Raw genomic sequence first — 26,308 nt, forward strand, 5'->3', positions numbered from 1 at the left:
TGATCATCATTTTGAAGACTCTCTTAACATATATGTATATATATATATATATATAGTAATAGAGTGCATTTAATATAAACCTAATTTTTGAACTTTGAATCACGTGATTCATGCAAATAAAATGCATTGACTTTGACTTCAAATTATCAATTCGTTTATATGCAGACGCAAGTAGCAGATAGGATTTCAAATTATTACTCAATTTCGTTTTTTAATGAAGCCAATCACGTATCAAATAATGTTCCATTTGTTAATCTTTACAAATACGAGTCTTATCGAGTTCCAGTATTTAAAGCCAAATAAGAAAGGAGACGGCTTTAATTAATGATTGAACACTCATTAATCACCTAGCTTTACAACTAAACAAGTACCCGGTGATTTCCAAATCATTAATGTGTATCAATTATCATGATTCTCATCATCTTCCAATCTCTGCCCATCCACCTCACACTTTTTCGCATTTTATCACTAATATATGGTTTATCCTAAATTCAAATAATTGAATAACATACTCTCACCAGATTGAATTCCAATTTTATCACTAATTTTGTAAGTTGATTAATTATGTATCATTTAATCATTTATAAATTACAAAAATCACAATTATCTAATGATTTTTGCCATATGAAAAACAATATTTGCAATAGTAATAAAAAATATATTACAACTTATATTTACATATACCAATACTATTATTATAAATATTAAAGTTTAGAGTTATAAGTTGGCCGAATTTTCCGTCTTTAAGGAAAATCAGTTCAATCTTTTATCAACAAAATTCTCATTCTCCCTTTGGAGTTTCAACTCTCACATAAAAATTTTGTTTCAACAATACAAAAGGAAAAGAGAGTTTGAATCGACGTCAAAATTCAATCTATTCTAGATTGCTTTCTCTATTAAATTTCTGAATTTTCATATGTCCTAAAATTCCTTCCAAAAATTTATATATGAAATAGTGTAACAAACCCTAATTTTAGTAAGTATATCTAATCCAAATTATATATTGTTTCAATCATTCTCCATATTTTAAATTAAGATGAGAGGGAAGTGACAATGAATGAGTGGTAGATTGAATAATTTGAATTGAAATACAAACACGATTGAAAAGCGCCATGGTTTGACAACTACGTCTACGCGTTAAACATCATTGAAGGGTTGGATGTGTGCTCCACTATAATCTTTGTTCAATAAACCATCATCCTTTACTCAATCCAGAATTTTGGATACTTCAGTTATATGGCATTTATTTAATTTGAAAATGACAATTCTTATGCAGCATAAATGGGCAATCAATATTATTCTTAATTAATCAAATCAAACTAAATTCATTAACTTTATATGAATTATCCGAATTTTGTGTAATATATCATATTTAGTTAACTGGAAACTCATTGAATTTTGTGTAACTATAATATGGCTAAAACTAGACAAAGTTTTGCCGCCATATTTGTTGCACATCTTTATATGGTATTTGTATAATATTATATTAGATAATTTATGGAATATAATTAAATGTTTACTTAAATTTAGTAATTCATTTAAAATTTTAATTTCACTCCAAACTAAAAGTTTAAAATTAACATTTATTAAAAAAATTACAATTTAAAAAAATAATTAAGATGTTGCCAAATTCTAGCATTTTAAGAATAATAAACAAGCATATTCTCTAATCTCTCTCTCACTCAACAAAGTTCCTCTTAGCTCACACATGCAAACCTTATAGAGATTTACAATTACGTACTCACACTTATGGAGACACCCTCTTTTGAGGAATCCAAGTGATAGCCCCTATTGCTCTATAATGGTTGTAATTCCCTTTTAAGGCTTTTTTTTTTTTAGTTGTTGATTTCTTGGAGAATTAGTTTTCCTTGCATCTGACTATATTCCTCATTTAATAGGACTTTTCAAAAGAAAAGTAAATCCATTAAGAACTTTTATTAGGAGATACCACTATAACATAAAGAGTTACTGACCACACGTGTTTAACCACATATTGTATATGCACGTGGTAAAAGAATAAGTTACACCACTTATAATTTCCACTTTTATAGATATTATCACCAAAGGTGTTTAGTCCAGTGCATCTCAATTAATTTCTCAAGGTCCTGGAACTGTTGGTCGGGTAAAACCTCTAATAGCCACCCATATTAGTGTTTAGAGAAACTTGAATTCAGAAATTCATAGAACTTTCTTTTGTTCTTTTACTATCAAACCACCCAATAATGATTTATAAAGATTGCTATATTTACTACTCTTGATGGTAAGTAGTAAATAAAATTGATATTTACCACGTTCATTGGATTGTATGTGATCGATATTTTTATTGATTTGTATGTGGTTTATAGTTACTCAAATACGACTAGTGTTTGCAAGTGATTAATATTCATTTATACCTTCCACTCATTATTTTAGATATTCTAATTCTCAAATGGAAGTTTCTATCTTTTTGTCCACGTGATGCTCTCCATATTAATTACGTAATGCCTAAAAATTAAAATATGAAGGGCCAGGAAAAAAGATGCTTTATTTTGCTTAAGGCATTATTGAGTATTTATTCTCTTAAAAGTCACTTAATGTGGGATAATGAAGAGTTGTGCTATTCCTTGTCATCAACGGATTGAAATAAATTAAGCTTAAGAACAACCATCCCTTTTATATGTCATGGAATCCCACCACTCCTCTACAGTTCTACCATTAACAAAATGTATAATAAATTAATACAAATTATGCTTCTATGTTAAAAAGAAAATTCTTTGACCAGAATTGTTAGGTTATAATTTTTTACTTTAAATGAAAGTTATTGTCACATCTTTTATATTAGTAAATTTTAAGTTTTAGTTTCTTCATATAGTCATTTTAAGTAAGCTGAAGTTGAATACAAAGTAGGTAAATATTCGTTCACTGAATGTTATCGAAATATTTGGACTTTTCAGAAAGATATTATAATATAGGTGCCCAGTTTGGGCTGAGCCCAGAAGTCCAATAAATTGTTTTACTAGATTCTGATGGTTTTAAGCTTACAAATGTAGAAGATGAACACTGGTATTGTTTAGTGGTCAGGCAGGGCGACGATTTAAAAGATTTTGGTACATCTCTCAAGAAATTTCCTTTTTTTTTTGTTTTTTTGGGTTGTCACATTATTTTGTCAAATAAAACTGCAGAAGGTGTAAGTGTGAAGGGAACACAGAAATCTTAATTAGATACACTACCATGGGAGAAGAAGACAGTACGCTACCGACTTACTCTTTGGAATCTGATTTGACTTTGCCACTACTTTAACAAAGTTAAAAAAGAAGAAAAAAACAAATAAAAAATACAAAGCAAAAACAGTTATGCTTTTATATTAAGTCATGACTCATTATAAACAAAACAAAATTACAAAATCTTCTAAATTAAACAGTAGACACAATTTCTAGTCAAAAGAGGTCTTTACTATATTTTCGTGGGTGTGCTTTAAAGTTAACTTATCTCTTAAGGTGGATTATAAAAAAACTTAATCACTAAGAAAGTGGTATCATTCCCCTAAGTATTTTTTTATTAGTAATTTGGTCACATTAGCATGAAAGGGGTGGTGGCGCAGTGGGCTAGCGCGTAGGTCTCATAGCTGTTCTGAGTGATCCTGAGGTCGAGAGTTCGAGCCTCTCTCACCCCAATTTTTGTTTCTTGTTTTTCTTGTTAAGAACATTAACCGTAAAGAGAAGTAACTGAAAGTTTTTTAAAAAATTCTGATATTTAATAGTAAGATATAGATGCGTTTAGGTAAATGGTTAAATTTTGTCATACCAAAAATACACATTGATATTAGTACTACCAATTAGAGTTTAACAAGCATTTAAAGTTAAAGTGATATTAATTGTCAAAACCCAAATCGTTTCAAAGGAATATTATATAACACATGTCCTATCTTTATCAAAATAAAGGATTAGAATGAATGAGAGTTTTCTATGTGTTCAGACAATTTATAAAAATACTTGCTACGTTAAATTCAAAGGTGTATAAAATAACAACTTTTTTTATGAAATGAGGAGGCTTGATATATAAGAGATGAGCACAAATGTGAGCCTCAATCATTATTTTTCTCAATAAATAAAACATTACTCTATTTTTATACACCTTATAGATAATATCAGAAAAAGAGTCAGAGAATAATAAAATAACAGTAAATACAAAATTCATTTTAAGCATCCGAACTATTATAAAAATCCCTCTTGTCAATCTTCCATTTATGTTTCTTCAAATATATATCATCTCTGCACCATAATCAACTCTCACAATCACTCACGTGTAATTTTTAAAACCTACTTAACACTTTGCACGTGTGAAGTCAGTGTCAAAATCAAACATTAACAAATTTACTTTTCAATTTTTCAGAAATAATGCCCAAGGGAGTTGACACTGCAACTAGAGTAGTTGTGTACTTGTGTGCAACTCCTAAAGGTTCATGACATTGCTCAAAGTGGCCCTCAGATTAAGAAAATATATCAAAATGAGATCAACTGTAAACCAAGGTGATGCATATCACTGATCAGTTAATAATTCACTAGCAACATCACTTCCTAATATGATTTTTAATCACTAATGTTTAATACAGAAGCTTATCAAAACACCATCAGAGATTACCTAAAGAACTAGAAGCATTTTCATCTACACAAAACACTTATTACGGAACCAAAATCAGTGCCATTCTATTCCTCCAAATGTGGTAGAGCCAACACCTTCCCACACTTGACCAAACCCCACTTCTTCATCATCAACACCTTCCATGTCACAGTCCACCAGCCTCTACGTTAGATCTGTAGCAGAGATATACAGTCAGAATGTGTTGTTAATATCACAAACATAAGGTAAATGAGTTTAAAGGAGAACAAAAAATGACTCGAGTTTTTTCCTTAAAGGAGCATTATTACTAACAGTGGTTATAGGAAGGTCTTGGTTTCTGTGCTTATTGAGCTCTTTTCCCTTCCTTTTCGGTTCCACTTTGAATCATCTCCCAGAACTACAAAAGGCTTCGAGTTGTATGCTTTATCTGCACTGGAAACCATGCATAAAATTGGTTAAATTCAGAACCAGGACATAAACTAGATTATCGACTGACAAGCACCAAGCAATTGATATGGCCAGGTTGCCTTAGTTACCAACTACTTTAGGTCCTGCCATAAGAGATGTTAAACATCATAAACAAACATAATTGTGTATCTTATCATCATGTAGTTCAGAAAGAAAATTCGGAACCAGATATATTCTCACACATGGTATCTTAAGTTCTTTTTTCACTTATTGCATTCTCTCAAATTCTAACCAGAAATAGAATCAACGACTTTTGCACTCTGCTATAGGTAGCGCCTCTCTCTCTTGTTACAACCTTGAATGCAGCTAATGACATAATTTAGATTATGCCCCAATCAGATTGATCTGGTACGGTTTTCACATAGGAGACAGATGAAACAATTAGGAAGTACTTGACAAACAAATGTACCCGTTGTAATGATACACATCTCAAATACATTGAAGTTCCTTAGCAAACACATATCAGAATGTCCATGTTGGGCATTGGTAAAACTTTAAAATATTCAATCAATCCCAATACTTAGTACCAATAAGCAAGGACAAAAACAAAATTTGCCTTAAAAATGTTCATCCTCTTTCCTTGATCCTGAGAGTTGAGGCACGAAAAATCAAACCTGAGACTCAAAATACAATAGATACGTAAGATTAAGTGCATGAAAAGGTCACGACTAAGAAGTGAAAGTCCCTTTTGCTAAGCAAGAAGAGTATTAAATTATTGTTCTTGATCCCGTAACATAATCTTAACTAAAATTCATTCAACCATCTACTTGCTTTTCTGCAAGCAACCTCTGCAAATTACTGTGCCATTCCATCAACTTTTAGCTTTTTCACACTTCATGGAACATTATTCTATGTCGACTTACTTAGTGTTCTGAGACAGAGAGTAACAAACAGCCAGGACACTTACCTGAGATTATGGCTTCTTTGAGCTGAAGCATCTGATATAGAAGCACAACAGAGTAAATCAGCAATTAGTAATGATTAGGAAGGAAAAGGGTAAGAACTGAGAACAACTGCCCAGAGGGATCAAAATGGGAATTATATCCTTCAAATGGGTTCCTTCTCTTTTTCGATCTTTCACATTATCTACATTAGAAATTCAACCACCAACGCTACAGGGCACATGGCCTTCCTTTTTCATACCAGTATGCTTGAACTGTTCAAGAATCTCTTTATCAAGAACATTTTTTACCTCTTCTTCCGCCTCTTTCTTAATCCCCATTTGTCCACAGTGTTTCCCACAAGCATTTCTCAGACCATGGTGTCGAAAAGGGACTCGACTTCCCTGTCAAGATTTAGTACCAAAACTTCCTTAAATACACATAAAAATTACAGCAATGCTTGCTGGTTTGCTAATATGCATTTCAAAAAGGCAAAGAAAAATCTAAATCTTGCACTAAGCCATGTCAAATTCCAATAATTGGATTAATTATCACAAAATCAATTTTTTGTAAACAAAATATGGAGGGTTTTCTCTGCTATAAAATAAAAGGTAGTTCTATACCTAAACTCAATTAATATCATTTGCAAAATTTAAACATTTGATTCAAATAGGCATAATTTCATTTAAAACATAAACCCCAGAATCTGATTTTTTTTTTTTTTTTTTTTTTTCCACTAGGGTTAAAGCAATACGAATTGTTTAGGTTGCACAGAACTTTTGTGCAACTTTCGATCAAGAAAATCTGACAATGATACGTTGATGCTTCTGAGCAGCTAATTTGTCATTTACATCTCCTTCAGTTCTTAAAACTAATTATTTTCACACACAGAAATGAAAATTGTCACATTTTTTTAATAACGATATATGAAAATTAAAAAAAAATTCATAAAAGATCAATAAATTAAACAGGGAGATGGGACGGGGTCACTTACGGATTCGAAGAACGATAGAGGAGTGTTGAAGCAAAGAGCGTTGGCCAAAAGCCCTAATTGCAGTTGGCTTCGATTTCATTTCTATGCTTCAACGTTAAACTTTATTTTTATCTCAGGCCTCCAAATTGGAATTTGTTGGGACGAACCGCTTGAAAAAAACATTTTGCCCTTCAAGTTTTGGCGCCAGAAATTCGAAATTTTTGGCTAACCATTTTTCAGTAAAGCTATAAACTATTTGCGTCATTGCGTGTATCCCAAAATAAAAAATATTTTAAACCCCTATCTGACTATTTTGTTAACGATGCATCAAATTTTGAAATGATCTTTTAACAATCATGGATATAAATATTATTTATTTATTATATTATAAGCACTAGTTTATTAAATTTATCTGAAAATTTTGAAATTGGTTAAACTAAAAAGTTTATTAAACATAATTTAAATGTATAGTTAATAAAATTTGATTCGAATTATGTTAATACTAATACTACATATTTCAAAAAATATCTCAAAATTATGTCCCAAATGATGTGTTATCCCACTAGTAATGTCATGTCATTCATTAACTCATCACTTTATTTAAATCTAAACGCCTATTGAGATTAACACATATATGAAGAATTTTGGGATAAATAGTGTTATTGAAACTAAAAATTTAATTTCTAAAAGGGTTTATAACAATAATCCCCTTGAAGTAGAATTAAATAACAAAAATCCCCATGTGTTTATAATAATCATAGAATTCTCACTGTCGTTAAGTTTTTTGTGTTAAAATAAATTGTAGATGGACAATATGGTAAATATTTATTAACCCAACAAATTATAAATTCTAACAATACACTAACGGTAAGAGAATTTCCGTTATTTATGAAATTTAGTAGAAGTTTTGTTATCTGATTAAGAGTAAACGACATGTTCCCACCCAAGGTTTGGTGAATCTACAAGTTCCCACCCATGGTTTCATAAATTGCAGATTTCCACCCTTAAATTAACCCTGTTAGTTTTCTCTAAAAATAACCCCCACATCTCAAATTTCTCTCAAATAACCCCCACAGGAGATCCCGGCCAAGCCAAAAATCCAACCTGATTCTGACACCATTGGACCTCCCCGACACCACCATTAGCATCCCCTTATCTTCCTCACCAAAACCCCTAACTTTTCCACTTAAGTGCAACTTGGCGAGGTGCTGGAATTTGGCTGGAAAAGCGCGACAACATGCGAAAACCTAAGGGAGAGGCAGTGGTGATTGGCAGACAATTTTGATCGGCGATGTTGGCCGTTTTGGTGGGGAGAGCCGATGATGCTATTGGTGGTGTTGGGGGTGGTTTCCAATGGTGGGACCTGTCGGAATTTGGATGAAATGCCGATTGAAACTAAGAGCCGGGGCTGGCAATTAGGGTGTTCAATCAGGCGGAGTGGTTAGGGGTTTTGATGTGAGGGTTGAGGGGATTGTAATGGTGGTGTTGGGAGGGGTTGACTGCATTGGGAACAAGCCGGAATGGCCTGAAATCGCCAGTGGGGTAAATTTGAGAAGTGAAGGGTTATTTTGAAATTTTTATATTTGAAATGATAATTTTACCCTTTTAACTGTTAGATTAAACAATTTTTTGTTAATTTAAGGGTGAGAATCTGCAATTTATGAAACCATGGGTGGGAAGCAGATTCGCCAAACCTTGGGCAGGAAAATGTCGTTTACTCTTTGATTAAACCTAGGGGGCGTTTGGTTCAGGGAATGTTAGATTATTGAGAATATTGGATTACTGGAAAGATAGATTACCTTGAAGATTACTGGGAATCTTTAGGGTATGCTTGGGAGTTTTATGGTAGCGGTTATGAGAGTAAACCATCGTAGCGGTTTTGAGAGTAAACCACTGTAACGGGTTTGAGGGGTTTTTAGTAGCGGTTTTTAAAACACCAAACCTGTGTTTGAGAGTTTATTTTCCAGCTGTTCTGATAGTTTTTTAAAATGATAAATTTACATATATGCCCATAAAAATACTCAAACTTCAACTAGTATTTGGGAGTTTTTTTTTTTTCAATTACCAATACTTAGTATCAAAGTTCCTTCCAAGTTTAATTTATTTGTAAGTTCTTTTATTGTATATTATTTAATTCATCACACAATCATTCGAAATCTGTCATTTTAAGAGAATAAATATGCTGCCACAATGTTGGGAACCTTATTCTATGTCGACTTACTTAGTAGTTCTGAGACAGAGAGTAACAAACAGCCAGGGCACTTACCTGAGATTATTGGCTTCTTTGAGCTGAATGCATTGATTTATAGAAGCACAACAGAGTAAATCAGCAATTAGTAATGATTAGGAAGGAAAAGGTAAGAACTGAGAACAACTGCCAGAGTGATCAAAATGGGAATTATACCTTCAAAGGGTTCCTTCTCTTTTTCGATTCTTTCACATATCTACATTAGAAATTCAACTTCACCAACGCTACAGGAGCACATGGCCTCTCCTTTTTCACTACCAGTATGCTTGAACTGTTCAAGAATCTCTTATCAAGAACATTTTTTACCTCTCTTCCACCTTTCTTAATCCCCATTTGTCCATCAGTGTTGCCACCAGCATTTCTCAGACCCATGGTGTCGAAAAGGGACTCGACTTTCCCTGTCAAGATTTAGTACCAAAACTTCCTTAAATACACATAAAAATTACAGCAATGCTTGCTGGTTTGCTAATATGCATTTCAAAAAGGCAAAGAAAAATCTAAATCTGCACTAAGCCATGTCAAATTCCAATAATTGGATTAATTTATCACAAAATCAAATTTTTGTAAACAAAATGTGGAGGGTTTTCTCTGCATAAAATAAAAGGTAGTTCTAATCTAAACTCAATTAATATCATTTGCAAAATTTTAAACCATTTGATTCAAATGGCATAATTTCATTTAAAACATAAGACCCCAGAATCTGATTTTTTTTTTCCACTAGGGTTTAAAGCAATACCTGAATTGTTTTAGGTTGCACAGAACTTTTGTGCAACTTTCGATCAAGAAAATCTGACAATGATACGCTTGATGCTTTTGAGCAGCTAATTTGTCATTTACATCTCCTTCAGTATTTAAAACTAATTATTTTCACACACAGAAATGAAAAAAATGTCACATTTTTTAATAAAAATATATGAAAATTAAAAAAAAATTCATAAAAAGATCAATAAATTAAAACAGGGAAGATGGGGCGGGGTCACTTACGGATTCGAAGAACGATAGAGGAGTGTTGAAGCAATAGAGCGTTGGCCAAAAGCCCTAATTGCAAGTGGCTTCGATTTCATTTCTATGCTTCAACGTTTAAAATATTTTTTATCTCAGGCCTCCAAATTGGAATTTGTTGGGACGAACCGCTTGAAAAAAACATTTTGCCCTTCAAGTTTTGGCGCCAGAAATTCGAAATTTTTGGCTAAACATTTTTCAGTAAAGCTATAAACTATTTGCGTCATTGCGTGTATCCCAAAATAAAAAATTTTTAAACCCCTAGTTGACTATTTTGTTAACGATGCATTCAAATTTTGAAATGATCTTTTTAATCAATCATGGATATAAATATATATATTTTATTATATTATAAGCACTAGTTTATTAAATTTATCTGAAAATTTTGAAATTAGGTTAAACTAAAAAAGTTTATTAAACATAATTTAAATGTATAGTTAATAAAATTTGCATTCGAATTATGTTAATACTTAATACTACATATTTCAAAAAATATCTCAAAATTTATGTCCCAAATGATGTGTTATCCCACTCAGTAATGTCATGTCATTCATTAACTCATCACTTTATTTAAATCTAAAACCTATTGAGATTACACATAGAGCTGGGCATTTGGGATCGGCCCAAAAGCCCAGCTCCAAAACCCGGTCCTAGGACCGATCCTTGAGAGGAACGGTCCTAGGAGGCCTGGTCCCAAAACGGGACCAGGCCTAAAGAGGAGGGCCCGGGCCCTCCATTGGGCCCTTCCAAGGCCCGGGCCTGGGACCGGTCCCAGGCCTAGGCCCAATTCTTTTGTATTTTTTCAATATAGTCCCTGAAAACAACAAAACCCCATATTAATTTTAAATAAAATAAATTACGAGGGTTAAAATGAAATTTTATAAAATTTATAAAAAAAAAAAAAATCTTCTAGGTCCAAAAAATTTATAAATTTACCCCTAAAAAATACTAAAAACCCCCTATAAAATTTTGTTTTGCCCCCAAAATATAAAAAAAATAAGGGGAAAAATGAAATTATCCAAGCCCATGGGACTAGTCTAGGACGGTCCTGGGCCCATGGGACCAGTCTCGACCAGGCCTAGGGCCTGGTCCGGGTCTTGGTTTTTCTCATGGGCCTGGGACCGTCCCAGGCCCATGAGTGACTGGTCCCATTTGGGACTGGTCCCTTGCGGGCCCAGGCCCGGTCCCAGGCCCATGAGTGACTGGTCCCATTTGGGACCAGTCCAAACGGGCCCAGGCCTGGCCCGCAAGGACCAGTCCCTTGCCCATCTCTATTAAAGTTAACTTATCTCTTAAGGTGGATTATAAAAAAACTTAATCACTAAGAAAGTGGTATCATTCCCCTAAGTATTCTTTTATTAGGAATTTGGTCATATTAGCATCAACGGGGTGGTGGCGCAGTTGGCTAGCGCGTAGGTCTCATAGCTTTTCTGAGTGATCCTGAGGTCGAGAGTTCGAGCCTCTCTCACCCCAATTTTTGTCTCTTGTTTTTCTTGTTAAGAACGTTAACCGTAAAGAGAAGTAACTGAAAGTTTTAGAAAAAATTCTGATATTTAATAGTAAGACATAGATGCGTTTAGGTAAATGGTTAAATTTTGTTATACCAAAAATACTAATTAATGTCAGTATCACCGATCAGAGTTTAACAAATACTTAAAGGTAAAGTGATATTAATTGTCAAAATCTAAACCGTTTCAAAGAAATAGTATATAACACATGTCCTATTTTTATCAAAATAAAGGATTACAATGAATGAGAGTTTTTCATGTGTTTAAACAACTTGTAAAAACACTCGTTAAATTCAAAGGTGTATAAAATAACAACTTTTTTTTATGAAATGAAAAGGCTTGATATATAAGAGATGAGCACAAATGTGAGCCTCAATCATTATTTTTCTCGACAAATAAAGCATTACTCTATTTTTATATACCTTACAGATAATATCAGAAAAAGAGTCAGAAAGTAATAAAATAACAGTAAATATATAATTCGTTTTAAGCATCCGAACCATTATAAAAATCCCTCTCGTCAATCTTCCATTTATGTTTCTTCAAACATATATCATCTCTGCATCATACTCAACTCTCACAATCACTCACGTGTAATTTCTAAAACCCACTTAACACTTTACATGTGTGAAGTCAATGTCGAAATCAAACGTCAACAAATTTACTTTTCAATTTTTCAGAAATAATGCCCAAGGGAGTTGACACTGCAACTAGCGTAGTTGTGTACTTGTGTCCAACTCCTAGAGGTTCATGACATTGCTCCAAAGTGGCCCTCAGATTAAGAAAATATATCTAAAAATGAGATCAACTGGTAAACAACAGGTGATGCATATCACTGATCAGTTAATAATTCACTAGCAACATCACTTCCTAATAATGATTTTTAATCACTAATGTTTAATACAGAAGCTTATCAAAACACCATCAGAGATTACCTAAAGAACTAGAAGCATTTTCATCTACACAAAACACTTATTACGGAACCAAAATCAGTGCCATTCTATTCCTCCAAATGTGGTAGAGCCAACACCTTCCCACACTTGACCAAATCCCACTTCTTCATCATCAACACCTTCCATGTCACAGTCCCACCAGCCTCTACCGTTAGCATCTGCTAGCAGAGAATTACCAGTCAGAATGTGTTGTTAATAATCACAAAACATAAGGTAAATGAGTTTAAAAGAGAACAAAAAATGACTCCAGTTGTTTTTTTAACGGAACATTATTACTAACAGTGGTTATAGGAAGGTCTTGGTTTCTTGTTGCTTATTGAGCTCTTTTCCCTTCCTTTTCGGTTCCACTTTGAATCATCTCCCAGAACTACAAAAGGCTTTCGAGTTGTATGCTTCTCATCTGCACCTGGAAATCCATGCATAAAATTGGTTAAATTCAGAACCCAGGACATAAACTAGATTATCGACTGACAAGCACCAAGCAATTGATATGGCCAGGTTGCCTCATTTACCAACTACTTTAGGTCCTGCCATAAGAGATGTTAAACATCATAAACAAACATAATTGTGTATCTTATCATCATGTAGTTCAGAAAGAAAATTCGGAACCAGATATATTCTCACACATGGTATCTTAAGTTCTTTTTTCACTTATTGCATTCTCTCAAATTCTAACCAGAAATAGACTCAACGACTTTCTGCACTCTGCTATAGGTAGCGCCTCTCTCTCTTGTTACAACCTTGAATTGCTGCAGCTAATGACATAATTTAGATTATGCCCAAATCAGATTGATCTGGTACTGGTTTTCACATAGGAGACAGATGAAACAATTAGGAAGTACTTGACAAACAAATGTACCCCGTTGATAATGATACACATCTCAAATACATTGAAGTTCCTTAGCAAACACATATCAGAATGTCCATGTTGGGCATTGGTAAAACTTTAAAATATTCAATCAATCCCAATACTTAGTACCAAATAAGCAAGGACAAAAACAAAATTTGCCTTAAAAATGTTCATCCTCTTTCCTTGATCCTGAGAGTTGAGGCACGAACAAATCAAACATGAAGACTCAAAATACAATAGATACGTAAGATTAAGTGCATGAAAAGTAGTCACGACTAAGAAGTGAAAGTCCCTTTTGCTAAGCAAGAAAGAGTATTAAATTATTGTTCTTGATCCCGTAACATAATCTTAACTAAAATTCATTCAACTCATCTACTTGCTTTTCTGCAAGCAACCTCGTGCAAATTACTGTGCCATTTCCATCAACTTTTTAGCTTTTTACACACTTCATGGAACATTATTCTATGTCGACTTACTTAGTAGTTCTGAGACAGAGAGTAACAAACAGCCAGGACACTTACCTGAGATTATTGGCTTCTTTGAGCTGAATGCATCTGATTTATAGAAGCACAACAGAGTAAATCAGCAATTAGTAATGATTAGGAAGGAAAAGGGTAAGAACTGAGAACAACTGCCTAGAGTGATCAAAATGGGAATTATATACCTTCAAATGGGTTCCTTCTCTTTTTCGATTCTTTCACATTATCTACATTAGAAATTTCAACTTCACCAACGCTACAGGAGCCCATGGCCTCTCCTTTTTCATTACCAGTATGCTTGAACTGTTCAAGAATCTCTTTATCAAGAACATTTTTTACCTCTTCTTCCACCTCTTTCTTAATCCCCATTTGTCCATCAGTGTTGCCACCAGCATTTCTCAGACCCACTGGTGTCGAAAAGGGACTCGACTTTCCCTGTCAAGATTTAGTACCAAAACTTCCTTAAATACACATAAAAATTACAGCAATGCTTGCTGGTTTGCTAATATGCATTTCAAAAAGGCAAAGAAAAATCTAAATCTTGCACTAAGCCATGTCAAATTCCAATAATTGGATTAATTTATCACAAAATCAATTTTTTTGTAAACAAAATATGGAGGGTTTTCTCTGCTATAAAATAAAAGGTAGTTCTAATACCTAAACTCAATTAATATCATTTGCAAAATTTTAAACCATTTGATTCAAATAGGCATAATTTCATTTAAAACATAAGACCCCAGAATCTGATTTTTTTTTTTTTTTTTTTTTTTTTTTTTTCCACTAGGGTTAAAAGCAATACCTGAATTGTTTTAGGTTGCACAGAACTTTTGTGCAACTTTCGATCAAGAAAATCTGACAATGATACGCTTGATGCTTTCTGAGCAGCTAATTTGTCATTTACATCTCCTTCAGTATTTTTAAAACTAATTATTTTCACACACAGAAATGAAAATTGTCACATTTTTTTAATAAAAATATATGAAAATTAAAAAAAAAATTCATAAAAAGATCAATAAATTAAAACAGGGAAGATGGGGCGGGGTCACTTACGGATTCGAAGAACGATAGAGGAGTGTTGAAGCAATAGAGCGTTGGCCAAAAGCCCTAATTGCAATTGGCTTCGATTTCATTTCTATGCTTCAACGTTTAAACTTTATTTTTATCTCAGGCCTCCAAATTGGAATTTGTTGGGACGAACCGCTTGAAAAAAACATTTTGCCCTTCAAGTTTTGGCGCCAGAAATTCGAAATTTTTGGCTAACCATTTTTCAGTAAAGCTATAAACTATTTGCGTCATTGCGTGTATCCCCAAAATAAAAAATATTTTAAACCCCTATCTGACTATTTTGTTAACGATGCATTCAAATTTTTGAAATGATCTTTTTAATCAATCATGGATATAAATATATATTTATTTTTATTATATTATAAGCACTAGTTTATTAAATTTATCTTGAAAATTTTGAAATTAGGTTAAACTAAAAAAGTTTATTAAACATAATTTAAATGTATAGTTTAATAAAATTTGCATTCGAATTATGTTAATACTTAATACTACATATTTCAAAAAATATCTCAAAATTTATGTCCCAAATGATGTGTTATCCCACTCAGTAATGTCATGTCATTCATTAACTCATCACTTTATTTAAATCTAAACGCCTATTGAGATTACACATATATGAGAATTTTGGGATAAATAGTGTTATTGAAACTAAAAATTTAATTTCTAAAAGGGTCTATAACAATAATCCCCTTGAAGTAGAATTAAATAACAAAAATCCCCATGTGTTTATAATAATCATAGAATTCTCACTGTCGTTAAGTTTTTTGTGTTAAAATAAATTGTAGATGGACAATATGGTAAATATTTATTAACCCAACAAATTATAAATTCTAACAATACACTAACGGTAAGAGAATTTCTGTTATTTATGAAATTTAGTAGAAGTTTTGTTATCTGATTAAGAGTAAACGACATGTTCCCACCCAAGGTTTGGTGAATCTACAAGTTCCCACCCATGGTTTCATAAATTGCAGATTTCCACCCTTAAATTAACCCTGTTAGTTTTCTCTAAAAATAACCCCCACATCTCAAATTTCTCTCAAATAACCCCCACAGGAGATCCCGGCCAAGCCAAAAATCCAACCTGATTCTGACACCATTGGACCTCCCCGACACCACCATTAGCATCCCCTTATCTTCCTCACCAAAACCCCTAACTTTTCCACTTAAGTGCAACTTGGCGAGGTGCTGGAATTTGGCTGGAAAAGCGCGACAACATGCGAAAACCTAAGGGAGAGGCAGTGGTGATTGGCAGACAATTTTGATCGGCGATGTTGGCCGTTTTGGTGGGGAGAGCCGATGATGCTATTGGTGGTGTTGGGGGTGGTTTCCAATGGTGGGACCTGTCGGAATTTGGATGAAATGCCGATTGAAACTAAGAGCCGGGGCTGGCAATTAGGGTGTTCAATCAGGCGGAGTGGTTAGGGGTTTTGATGTGAGGGTTGAGGGGATTGTAATGGTGGTGTTGGGAGGGGTTGACTGCATTGGGAACAAGCCGGAATGGCCTGAAATCGCCAGTGGGGTAAATTTGAGAAGTGAAGGGTTATTTTGAAATTTTTATATTTGAAATGATAATTTTACCCTTTTAACTGTTAGATTAAACAATTTTTTGTTAATTTAAGGGTGAGAATCTGCAATTTATGAAACCATGGGTGGGAAGCAGATTCGCCAAACCTTGGGCAGGAAAATGTCGTTTACTCTTTGATTAAACCTAGGGGGCGTTTGGTTCAGGGAATGTTAGATTATTGAGAATATTGGATTACTGGAAAGATAGATTACCTTGAAGATTACTGGGAATCTTTAGGGTATGCTTGGGAGTTTTATGGTAGCGGTTATGAGAGTAAACCATCGTAGCGGTTTTGAGAGTAAACCACTGTAACGGGTTTGAGGGGTTTTTAGTAGCGGTTTTTAAAACACCAAACCTGTGTTTGAGAGTTTATTTTCCAGCTGTTCTGATAGTTTTTTAAAATGATAAATTTACATATATGCCCATAAAAATACTCAAACTTCAACTAGTATTTGGGAGTTTTTTTTTTTTCAATTACCAATACTTAGTATCAAAGTTCCTTCCAAGTTTAATTTATTTGTAAGTTCTTTTATTGTATATTATTTAATTCATCACACAATCATTCGAAATCTGTCATTTTAAGAGAATAAATATGCTGCCACAATGTTGGACTTCGCAAATTATCAATATAACAACCGCAACAGCATTTCTAAAAAACAGTTTTTTGTTCTTTTCTTCAATCAGTGAAGCAAAGCCATAAAAAACAATCTTTATTTAACAAACTGACAAGGATTCAATCAATCACCTAAACGCAAATAGAAAGAATCAAATAGAGGAAAAACCATGTAATTTTTTAAAACAACTGGTAAAGAAATGCAATTAAATTGTATACAGCCTGTAGAGGAGTTTACCAGATTAAAAGAACAAAAAGTTGAAGGGAAAAATGAAGAAGAAAGAAAAACCTTCATATCTCTAATGAAGGATTAGAAAGCCTAAGATAAAAGATTCAAAAGCATTGTAACAATGATCTAAAAGTTGAAGATTGAATGGAGTTTGAAGAAATTTTTAAACTAGCAAAGGGATTATTGTATATGAATAATAGTGGAAAGGGGTTTTTTTGGAATAAATTTTTTAAACCAGCCAAAACACCTCGATTTGGGGTGTTTTATAAACCCCTCAAAAATACACTACACTGGTTTTGGGGGGTTTTTAAACTAGTCAAAACCAGTCCATAAAAAATCTAGCAAGTAATGGTTTTTAAATACCTCAAAACCAGTCTAATTAAAAACCCCTTAAAACCAGTGAAAAAAAAACTCCCAAGCAGACCCTTAGGAAAATATGTTTGGTTAATTGGTGAGTATGTTATATTAATATGTTTGGCTGGGAGGAATAAATTGGTGGGTATGTCATTTAAATTACTGAATTGTCCTCTAATTAAATATTATTATTATTATATTATTTTTTAATATTATTATTATTATTATTATTTGGATTGCTGTAACCCCCTTACATTTAAAAACTTAGCAAAAACAACCCCATAATAAAAGTTTGAAAAATCAACAAAGCACCCCCACCAACCCAGCCACTTCCGACCGCCGGCAACCACTGCAAGCCATTGGCACCTGGCAACCTAACAGTGCGCGGAAGGCAGGAAATGGCCTCCGTGCGCCGTTTGGCCATTTCCAGCCAGAGATCTGGTTGAAAATGGCCAGACTTGACAGATCTGGTCGTCGATGGCCAGATCGATGGTCGTTAACGGCCAGATCGATGGCCGTTAACGGCCACAGACGTGGTTGTTAACGACCATCGATCTGGCCGTTGACGACCAAATCGATGACGGATCTGGCCTTTTACAGCTAGATCTGGCCATATCAGCGCACAGCGACCATTTTCGGCCTTCTGTGCATCGTTCCGACAGTGGCGGCGGTTGGCCGCGACGGTGTTTACCGGCGACAGGTGGCTGGGGGTGGTGGCTTGGGTGGGCTGTAATTTGTTTTGAATTCAAGGGTAATTTTGTCCAAAAAGTTAATTAATTAGGGGTGAAATAGTAAAAGCCATATTCATGTAAATAAATTTAAAAATAAGGGCATTATTGTCCTAAAATTTTATTAATAAGGGATAAAATTGTAACAAAAAAAGATATTCCTGATAATCTTAGAATACCTAAGAAAATTGAGGTAATCAGATTACCTCATATATTGGTTACTATTGGTATTTGAAGATTACCGGTATCTTATATTATTTGACAACCAAACATGGTAATAAAGTAATATAAGATGACTTAACCTCAGTAATCTCCGATACCTCCTAACCAAACGCCCCCCTAGGGTTAAGTCAAAAGTCAAAATCCCTTTCTAAATTTCCGATATGTGTACTTTAAAGGAAGATGTGGTGATTTTTATATTTGGTTACAAATAGAAATAGCTCCACCCTATTTGAATAAATTCAAACTTTACATTTCAATAATACTCAACCAAATGATAACCAAATATAATGTTACAAATAAGCCTCCTTCATAAAATTATAAACTTTACAATACATTTAACACATCATTTTCTACCTTTTCCATGACGTGTCTTTTGCGTTAGAGTTAACTGTTAAGAACATGACACCGTAAATACATCGTGATATAGGAAGCCAATTTTTTTATGTTACTGTCCGAGTTGCGTTGTGACATGGTTTTGTATTCCGACGTGTCTTTGGCGTGGAATAACAACACCAAATTCGATTTGTAGAACTACCTATATACATGTATATTTAACAGTAATTAACACAAAATATTTCTGCATAAACATAATTAATATTATTTTCCATCTTTAGGCCGGAGCTCAATTCCTTCAACAATAAGGCCACGCTTAGTGTGCAATCCCTTGAAATAAAAAACACTACAAATCAACATTCCATTATCACCATTTTCATTGAAGAACTCACCCATCTCAATCTCCATCCATCCATCTCCTCTCTTTTGAGATAGTTTTGGCGTATTTCTCGGAGGATCTAAATACACATTGCGCCTCTCCCCATTATCTATTCCTTCTAAATACACACCTAATTTCACAGGTCTTGTTCTAAAACCGGATGTAGATTCAGTCAGCTTAAACACAAGGTAAGCTCCATAGTTGGTTTTGGGAGACAAAATTTTGGTATCGATTTTTCCCTTCACATCAAGCCACCACACATAATTGAGTTCAGCCACTTTACAAAACCTGCAAATGCAAATATTTTACATATTTATAAAGCAAAACTTAAGAGCTAATGCTATTACAACCCTGAAACTCTAAATACTGACAAAAAAGTCTGTCGTTAAATGTCACCGTTGAATTGGATGATGACTCGTTTTGACATTTGCAATGTTTGGTTTGCCCTTGAATCATTGACTTTCTGAATTTCTAAATATTATGCAAAATGATAACATTTTTTAATATTAGTGCTACTAAAAATCTATATAGGTTTTATTCAAAACTATCAAATTATTTAGGTGAGACATAAGGGAGTGTACATATAATACATAATTAACTTTTATTTAAGTATTAGAAATTTTCCTTAATCGAACTCAAGACCGATTAAGTAATATACCCAAGAGTTTCTATTGAACCACTCGGCTACTCGGAGGTTGGTTTACGTCAATGCACATGAGCGAAACCATGAATTTTGTTTTGGGGAGGGCTAAATTTGTTTTTCAAAACAAGAGCTAAAATTAAAGGTGCGTTTGTTTCCCTCTTTTTGCCCTACCATATTCCTATCATTTTCAAAATACACATTTGTTTCTCTATTCTGAAAATATTATTATATTTTATTCAATTAATTTAAACCTCCTAAGTTTGTTAATTTAACTAAACACTCCCCAAAAAGTTTAGAAATTGGCAAAAACACCCCCACCCACTCACCCACCCACATTTGCCAGATTCCGGCCACCACTGTCAGAAGGTGGCCGAAATCTGGTATAATGACGTACTACCGGTTGGATCTGGCCGTTAGTGCACCAATATAGCCTTTTCCGACTAGATCTGGCCGATAGTGCTCCGATATAGCCTTTTTTGGCCAGATCAGCCATGGATCTGGCCGAAAAAGGCTAGATCTTTGGCCGTAGCTAGTCGTCAATGATGGCCATATCTTTGGCCGTTGTTGACGACCAAATGCGGCTAGATCTGGCCGTCAATGGCCAGATCTAGCTGTAGATCTGACCCTTTTTGGCCAGATCCAAGGTGGATCTGGTTGGAAAAGGCCATATAGGTGCATGATTGGTCAGATCCAGTCGGTAATAATTTTTAATGTTTTTATTACAAGGGTGTTTAGTAAATTAACAAACCTAGAGCGGTGTTTTTGTTAATTTTCAAATCCTACCTTGTTATTACCACCCAAGTCTTACTTTTTCAAAATCCAAAATACTAAAACAAACGCACCCAAGATATTATAAAGGGAATAGAAGCACATCTTAATCAAGTATGATAGAGAAATTAAAATTTGTTTTGGGAAGGCTGAATTCTTTTTTTTTTTTTTTTTTCATTTTTTATATTATTATATATATATTTTTAGATATTTTAATCACATTTTTTAATTTGGTAATAAAAAATTTATCAGATTTTATACAATTCAATAAATTCTTTTAGGTTTAACATGTAAAAGTCTGTTTTACCCCCAAAGGTTAGAGTTAACAGCTAAAATAGACGATAAGGCATATGTTTGGTAGTTTTCGGAGGTATGGGGTGTTTTCTGTTTGGAGTTTCAGGGGTTGTAATAGTATTATCCCACAACTTAAAGTATAACTCACATCCTGCATCGCCTAGTGAATGAACCAGTGATTCCGTTTAAAATGTTTGAATTCCTATAACTAAATAGATGCCTTTCGGATGAATCACGATAGAGTGAAGCAAACCCATGCGGGCTTAATCCTAAAATGGACAATATATGGATGGTTGCAACCAGCAACAAGTAACAACAATAATAATGTCATATGAATAATGGACAACAAAACAAACCTAGATTCTTGTAGGGACGACCACTTCCAACATTGAGAGTCTCCGCACGAAAAAGAAAGCCCTCTTACCCCAACCATGTAACACTTTTTTCCGCTCTCTTTTTCTATTGCAAAGCTCTGTGTTAAAGAATCGTATTAATGTTAGATTTTCTATTCAGAAAGAAGTAACAACAACATTATTTAATTTAGTTCAACCAAATTATGAAGAAGTGAACCCAGTTTTCATTAGATATCGAATAGAGATATGCACAATTTCCATCCAATTTCATTAATCAATCAAAACTCAATATTCCTGTATAATCCATACATAATAGATATATGAGTTTGGAAAGCGAATAAAATAATGAGTATAATTTATTAGCTTACCATAGTACCATTGTTGATGATGATGGGGTTATGGCAAAGATGAAGATAAAGATCCTTCTTGGACACGTTTGTAGTAAGCAACAACGGCGAGGCCGAACCGGAGATGATCTCCCGGTAATCAGACGGCAAAAACTTCTCCCACACGGCATCCGAGTCCGCAGCTGATTTGAAGACGGTAGACACCACTGAGAATCTGCATGCATCTCTAGCACATGTAAAGGAGATGGTTTCTGATATGCATTCTTCTGGGAAAACATCACTCATATCCATTTTCCTTGTCTTTCCCACTCACCAAACACCACCAGTAAGTCCTTTATATTTGATCTGTTGCCAGGGAACAACTACACAAAGACTTTGGATACTTCGCCTTGAAGGTTTGACAAACACATTATTTTAAGTGCTAAGGGACAAGTCTTTGTAATTTATTGTAACATGCATATCTATCCAATAATAGCCTATAATTTATTTTTATTTGTCCTAATTAATTAATATTAAACAAGTACAATGGTACCATATTTTCTATTTTAAGAATATCCTTGTTGGACATACGTTGTAATTAAAATATTCTATCCAATAAAAGCCTGTTATTTATTTTTATTTTTTCTAATTAATTAACTTTAAATAAGTACAATGGTATCATATTTTCTATTCTAAGAATATCCTTGTTGGACATCAGTAGTACTTAAAATATTCAATCAGTCCAAGGACAAAGACAAAATTTGCATTGGAAAAGTTCATCCTCTATCCTTCATCCCCAGAGTTGAGGCATAAACAAATCAAACATGAAGACTCAAAACACAATAGATGCTTAAAAGTTAAAACTACGTGCGTGAAAAATAAGGACAAATTGGAAATTATGCATTGTATAAGTTATAAGAAAAAATAAAAGCAAAATAAAAAAAGAAAAGCCATTCTCTCATGAAATTGATATGGTTTAGTTGTTTTATTAAAACTCTCCCTAAATTTATATATTAACAAATAGTTGAATGACACTCTTACGAAATTGGATTCCAATGTCATCACTAATTAATTTTATATCTTAATTAATTGAGTAATATTACGCCAACAACACATTCTCACAAACCTCTCTTATAATCCTGATGTGGCAGCTAAGTTGGCATTGTCACGGCAATTCCACCACATTTAACACATAAAATGATTTTGACTAAACCAAAGCAACGACCGTTCCTTATGAAGGAATAGTCATTTCTCACAGAAGGAATGACCATACCTTATGAAGGAACAACCATTCCTTATGTAAGGAAAATGTTGTTCCTTTAGGATCAAGGTTGTTCCAAGAAGAAGAAGAAAAGAGAAGAAGAAGAAGAAGAAGAAGGAACAAGGTTTTTCTAAGAAGAAGGAACATGGTTGTTCCTTCAAGAAAAAGGTTGTTCCTTCATAAGGGCAACCGTTCCTTATGGAGGAACACCTTCAGGTAGAGGACGATTGTTCATTCTAAATGAATGATTATTTGTTTTTCGTAGTACCTTGGGTGTCTTGAGTGTGATGAAAGCTGACGTGACAATGCTCTAATCTGTTGACACGTTAGGGTTGTAAGGAAAAGTTGTGAGAATATGTTATTGGTGTAGCATCACTCTAATTAATTATACTTTTCTGACTTATTATATCATTATATTATTTATAAATTACATAATAATGATTATCGAATGATTTTTGTGATATAAATAACAATATTTGAATTATTAATGAATAAAAGTTGTTTACTTATATTACAGGTTACATTTATAGATACAAATACCATTATTATAAATGTTAAGTTTGTAGTTACAAAGTATCTTTCGCACTTAAAGTTCTTATTTTATCATGATTATCTAATGATTTTTGGGATATGAAAAACAATATTGCATTATTAGCGAATAAAAAGTTTTGTTTTGTTTTGTTTTTTGTTTTTTTACTTATATTACAAGTTACATTTACATATACAAATGCCATTATTATAAATGTTAAGTTTGTAGTTACAAAGTATCTTTCGCACTTAAAGTTCTTATTTTATCATGATTATCTAATGATTTTTGGGATATGAAAAACAATATTGCATTATTAGCGAATAAAAAGTTTTGTTTTGTTTTGTTTTTTGTTTTTTTACTTATATTACAAGTTACATTTACATATACAAATGCCATTATTATAAATGTTAAGTTTATAGTTATAAGGTATCTTTCGGAGTTTCAACTCTCACATAAATTTTTATTTTATCATGATTGTCAAATATTTTTGCGAAATGAAAAACGATATTGCATTATTAATGGTAGGTTGCAAAAAACCGGTTAACCAAACCAGATATGTGCTTTTTTTTAACCGAACTGGTTTTCCGGTTCAAGCCATATTGCAAACCGAAACTGGTCCGAAACATGGCATAAACCGGTTTTATTAAAAAGCTTTCCTTTTTTTTTTTTCCTTTATCTTATGATAAAAAAATTTCCTACTTTTGGATGACAAAATTTCAAGAGACCAAAAAACCAAATGATCCACAACAATTTGACTAATTAATCACCAATTAATGCTACTGAATTCTTCTCATCCAAACATAATGACTAATCATCACCAATTACATTATCATAAAATATAAAATATTCCTTTAAATTTTAATGGCCAAGTACAAAAGTGATTAAGAAATAACAAGTGCAAGTTGTAAACTAGCATCTCCCCTCCACTTTAAGGCTTAAGCATTCTTCAATTGGCCAAGTGCAATCACGGAATCACCTGCAAGAGGAATGCAAAACTTACATTTACTCTCTCTATTACCTTTCAAAAACTAATAATTTAAATGGATTGGTATTATGTATTAAGGCCAAATATCATAATAGAATATGCAAAAGGATATCCTAGCAACATTATAATGAGAAAATAATCAAAATATCAATAAGCATATTCCAGAAATTGAAACAACAACTTACCAACAAAACCTCCATGCCAAGAGGACCAAGAAGTAACACCATATCACATCTAAAGACAATTGTTGTGAAAAATGAAAATCTGATCAGAATGTTTTCTTTTCTATCATAAATAATCAGACATACAAGACAAAAAATTAAAAGTAATATACCTCGTATATTGGGTTGTCGTTCAATCATCCATATGACTTGTGCTTTCCAATCCGAAACGCGCAATTTCTACAAATAATTGGACAAGCATGTTACATAAGTTATATTTGCAAAATATATTTAACAAAAACAACAAATAAATAACCAAAAAAGTAAAAGAAAAGGAACAATTTTACCCGTGTCGAGTTTTGATATTTTGTCCAAGCTCTCCTCTATGATGAATGGTACACGCGAAGCTCGAACCCAATCCTGTGTACAAATAAGAGCCTCCACCATCTTGGGAGTGAGGGAGCTACGAAATGGATCCAATACACGACCCCCCGTACTGAAAGCCGACTTAGATGCAATGGTAGAGACAGGCATAACTAATACATCTCTTGCTATCATAGATACAGCTCCATATTTTGTTGAATTTAACTTCTACAATTGCACGATATCAAAGCTCTTGTTGTCATCTTCACAATCATCCATTAAATATCTGTCCAACTCTGTTTTGTGATTCACAACTTTTTTTCCAGCCTGTTTCTCATGATACATATGTTAGGAAATGATCATACATGGCAGCAGAAACAAAATTATTTAAACATTATAGATCGTTCCTTAGAACCAAAATGAGGGCACAAATTTATAGTTTATACAACATATTAAAATCTGCAATAAAAAAGTTCAAGGTTAAGAAACCATACCCACGTTTGGAGGCTCATCCAATTTGTCTCGGAATGGATTTCGCTACTAACCCAAGTGTAGGATCGAACCAATGTAGTCCACACAAAGATAACCTCAAGGAACTAAAGAGGGATTTGCTAGATCCTCTTTAGCTTTTAAGAACCAAGATGAAAATCAAATGAAATATTTTCTTCAAGCAAAAGAAATCTGGCATGAGAGAGAAGCAAAGGGGCTGGAATATTTTGCTTTCAATGAATGAATGAATTAAATTAAACAATTCACAAAGTGTTGCACTTATATAGTGCACACTTTGCCCTATTCCATCATGGAATGGGCTTGGGCTCCAACCCAAACACCCATTGTATCCAAATAGCCGCTTTAAGATATTTTAATTTTAATTATTATTGTTATTTCAATTAAATTCAATTAATATATATTTCATATATTAACATTTAACAATAACAATAATTCATTTAAATATATGCGAACATATATTTAAATATAATTTCACTTATTTAATTTAATTAACAAATTAAATAAAGGTTATGACCTCAGCAAATTTAATTACAATGTGAAATTACCAAAATACCCTTTCCCCTAAAAAGACGAAAACACCATTCTTACAAACTGGTTCTTAAATTATCTTTTATGTGTGTGACCCGTAGGCTCTTTATCATACTAGCAGTGTGTAGTATCGCGA

The 26,308-nt window shown here is 33.2% G+C and overlaps 2 protein-coding genes and 2 non-coding genes across 4 annotated transcripts; 2 read left to right on the top strand and 2 right to left on the bottom strand.

The window, feature by feature from the left end:
• Positions 1 to 3,565: 3,565 nt before the first annotated feature.
• Positions 3,566 to 3,652, top strand: TRNAM-CAU. Its single transcript is given in 2 exon segments — positions 3,566 to 3,603; positions 3,617 to 3,652. It is a non-coding gene; the product is annotated as a tRNA-Met (tRNA).
• A 7,905-nt stretch (positions 3,653 to 11,557) lies between these two features.
• Positions 11,558 to 11,644, top strand: TRNAM-CAU. The gene is given in 2 exon segments: positions 11,558 to 11,595; positions 11,609 to 11,644. It is a non-coding gene; the product is annotated as a tRNA-Met (tRNA).
• An 849-nt stretch (positions 11,645 to 12,493) lies between these two features.
• Positions 12,494 to 15,129, bottom strand: LOC116124793. Its single transcript, XM_031410539.1, has 6 exons — positions 15,012 to 15,129; positions 14,761 to 14,884; positions 14,147 to 14,396; positions 14,004 to 14,036; positions 12,913 to 13,038; positions 12,494 to 12,790 (listed from the first exon to the last, which is right to left on the bottom strand). The coding sequence occupies exons 1-6, from the start codon at positions 15,089 to 15,091 to the stop codon at positions 12,669 to 12,671; spliced, it is 735 nt and encodes a 244-aa protein (XP_031266399.1). The 5' UTR covers positions 15,092 to 15,129; the 3' UTR covers positions 12,494 to 12,668.
• A 4,196-nt stretch (positions 15,130 to 19,325) lies between these two features.
• Positions 19,326 to 22,147, bottom strand: LOC116125147 (F-box protein At2g02240-like). Its single transcript, XM_031410870.1, has 3 exons — positions 21,878 to 22,147; positions 21,513 to 21,628; positions 19,326 to 19,739 (listed from the first exon to the last, which is right to left on the bottom strand). Exons 1-3 carry the CDS (start codon positions 22,145 to 22,147, stop codon positions 19,337 to 19,339), a joined length of 789 nt encoding a protein of 262 aa, XP_031266730.1. The 3' UTR covers positions 19,326 to 19,336.
• Positions 22,148 to 26,308: the final 4,161 nt, after the last annotated feature.

This window comes from Pistacia vera, unplaced genomic scaffold (genome assembly GCF_008641045.1).
Source record: "Pistacia vera cultivar Batoury unplaced genomic scaffold, PisVer_v2 Contig104, whole genome shotgun sequence".
Classification (NCBI taxonomy): domain Eukaryota; kingdom Viridiplantae; phylum Streptophyta; class Magnoliopsida; order Sapindales; family Anacardiaceae; genus Pistacia; species Pistacia vera.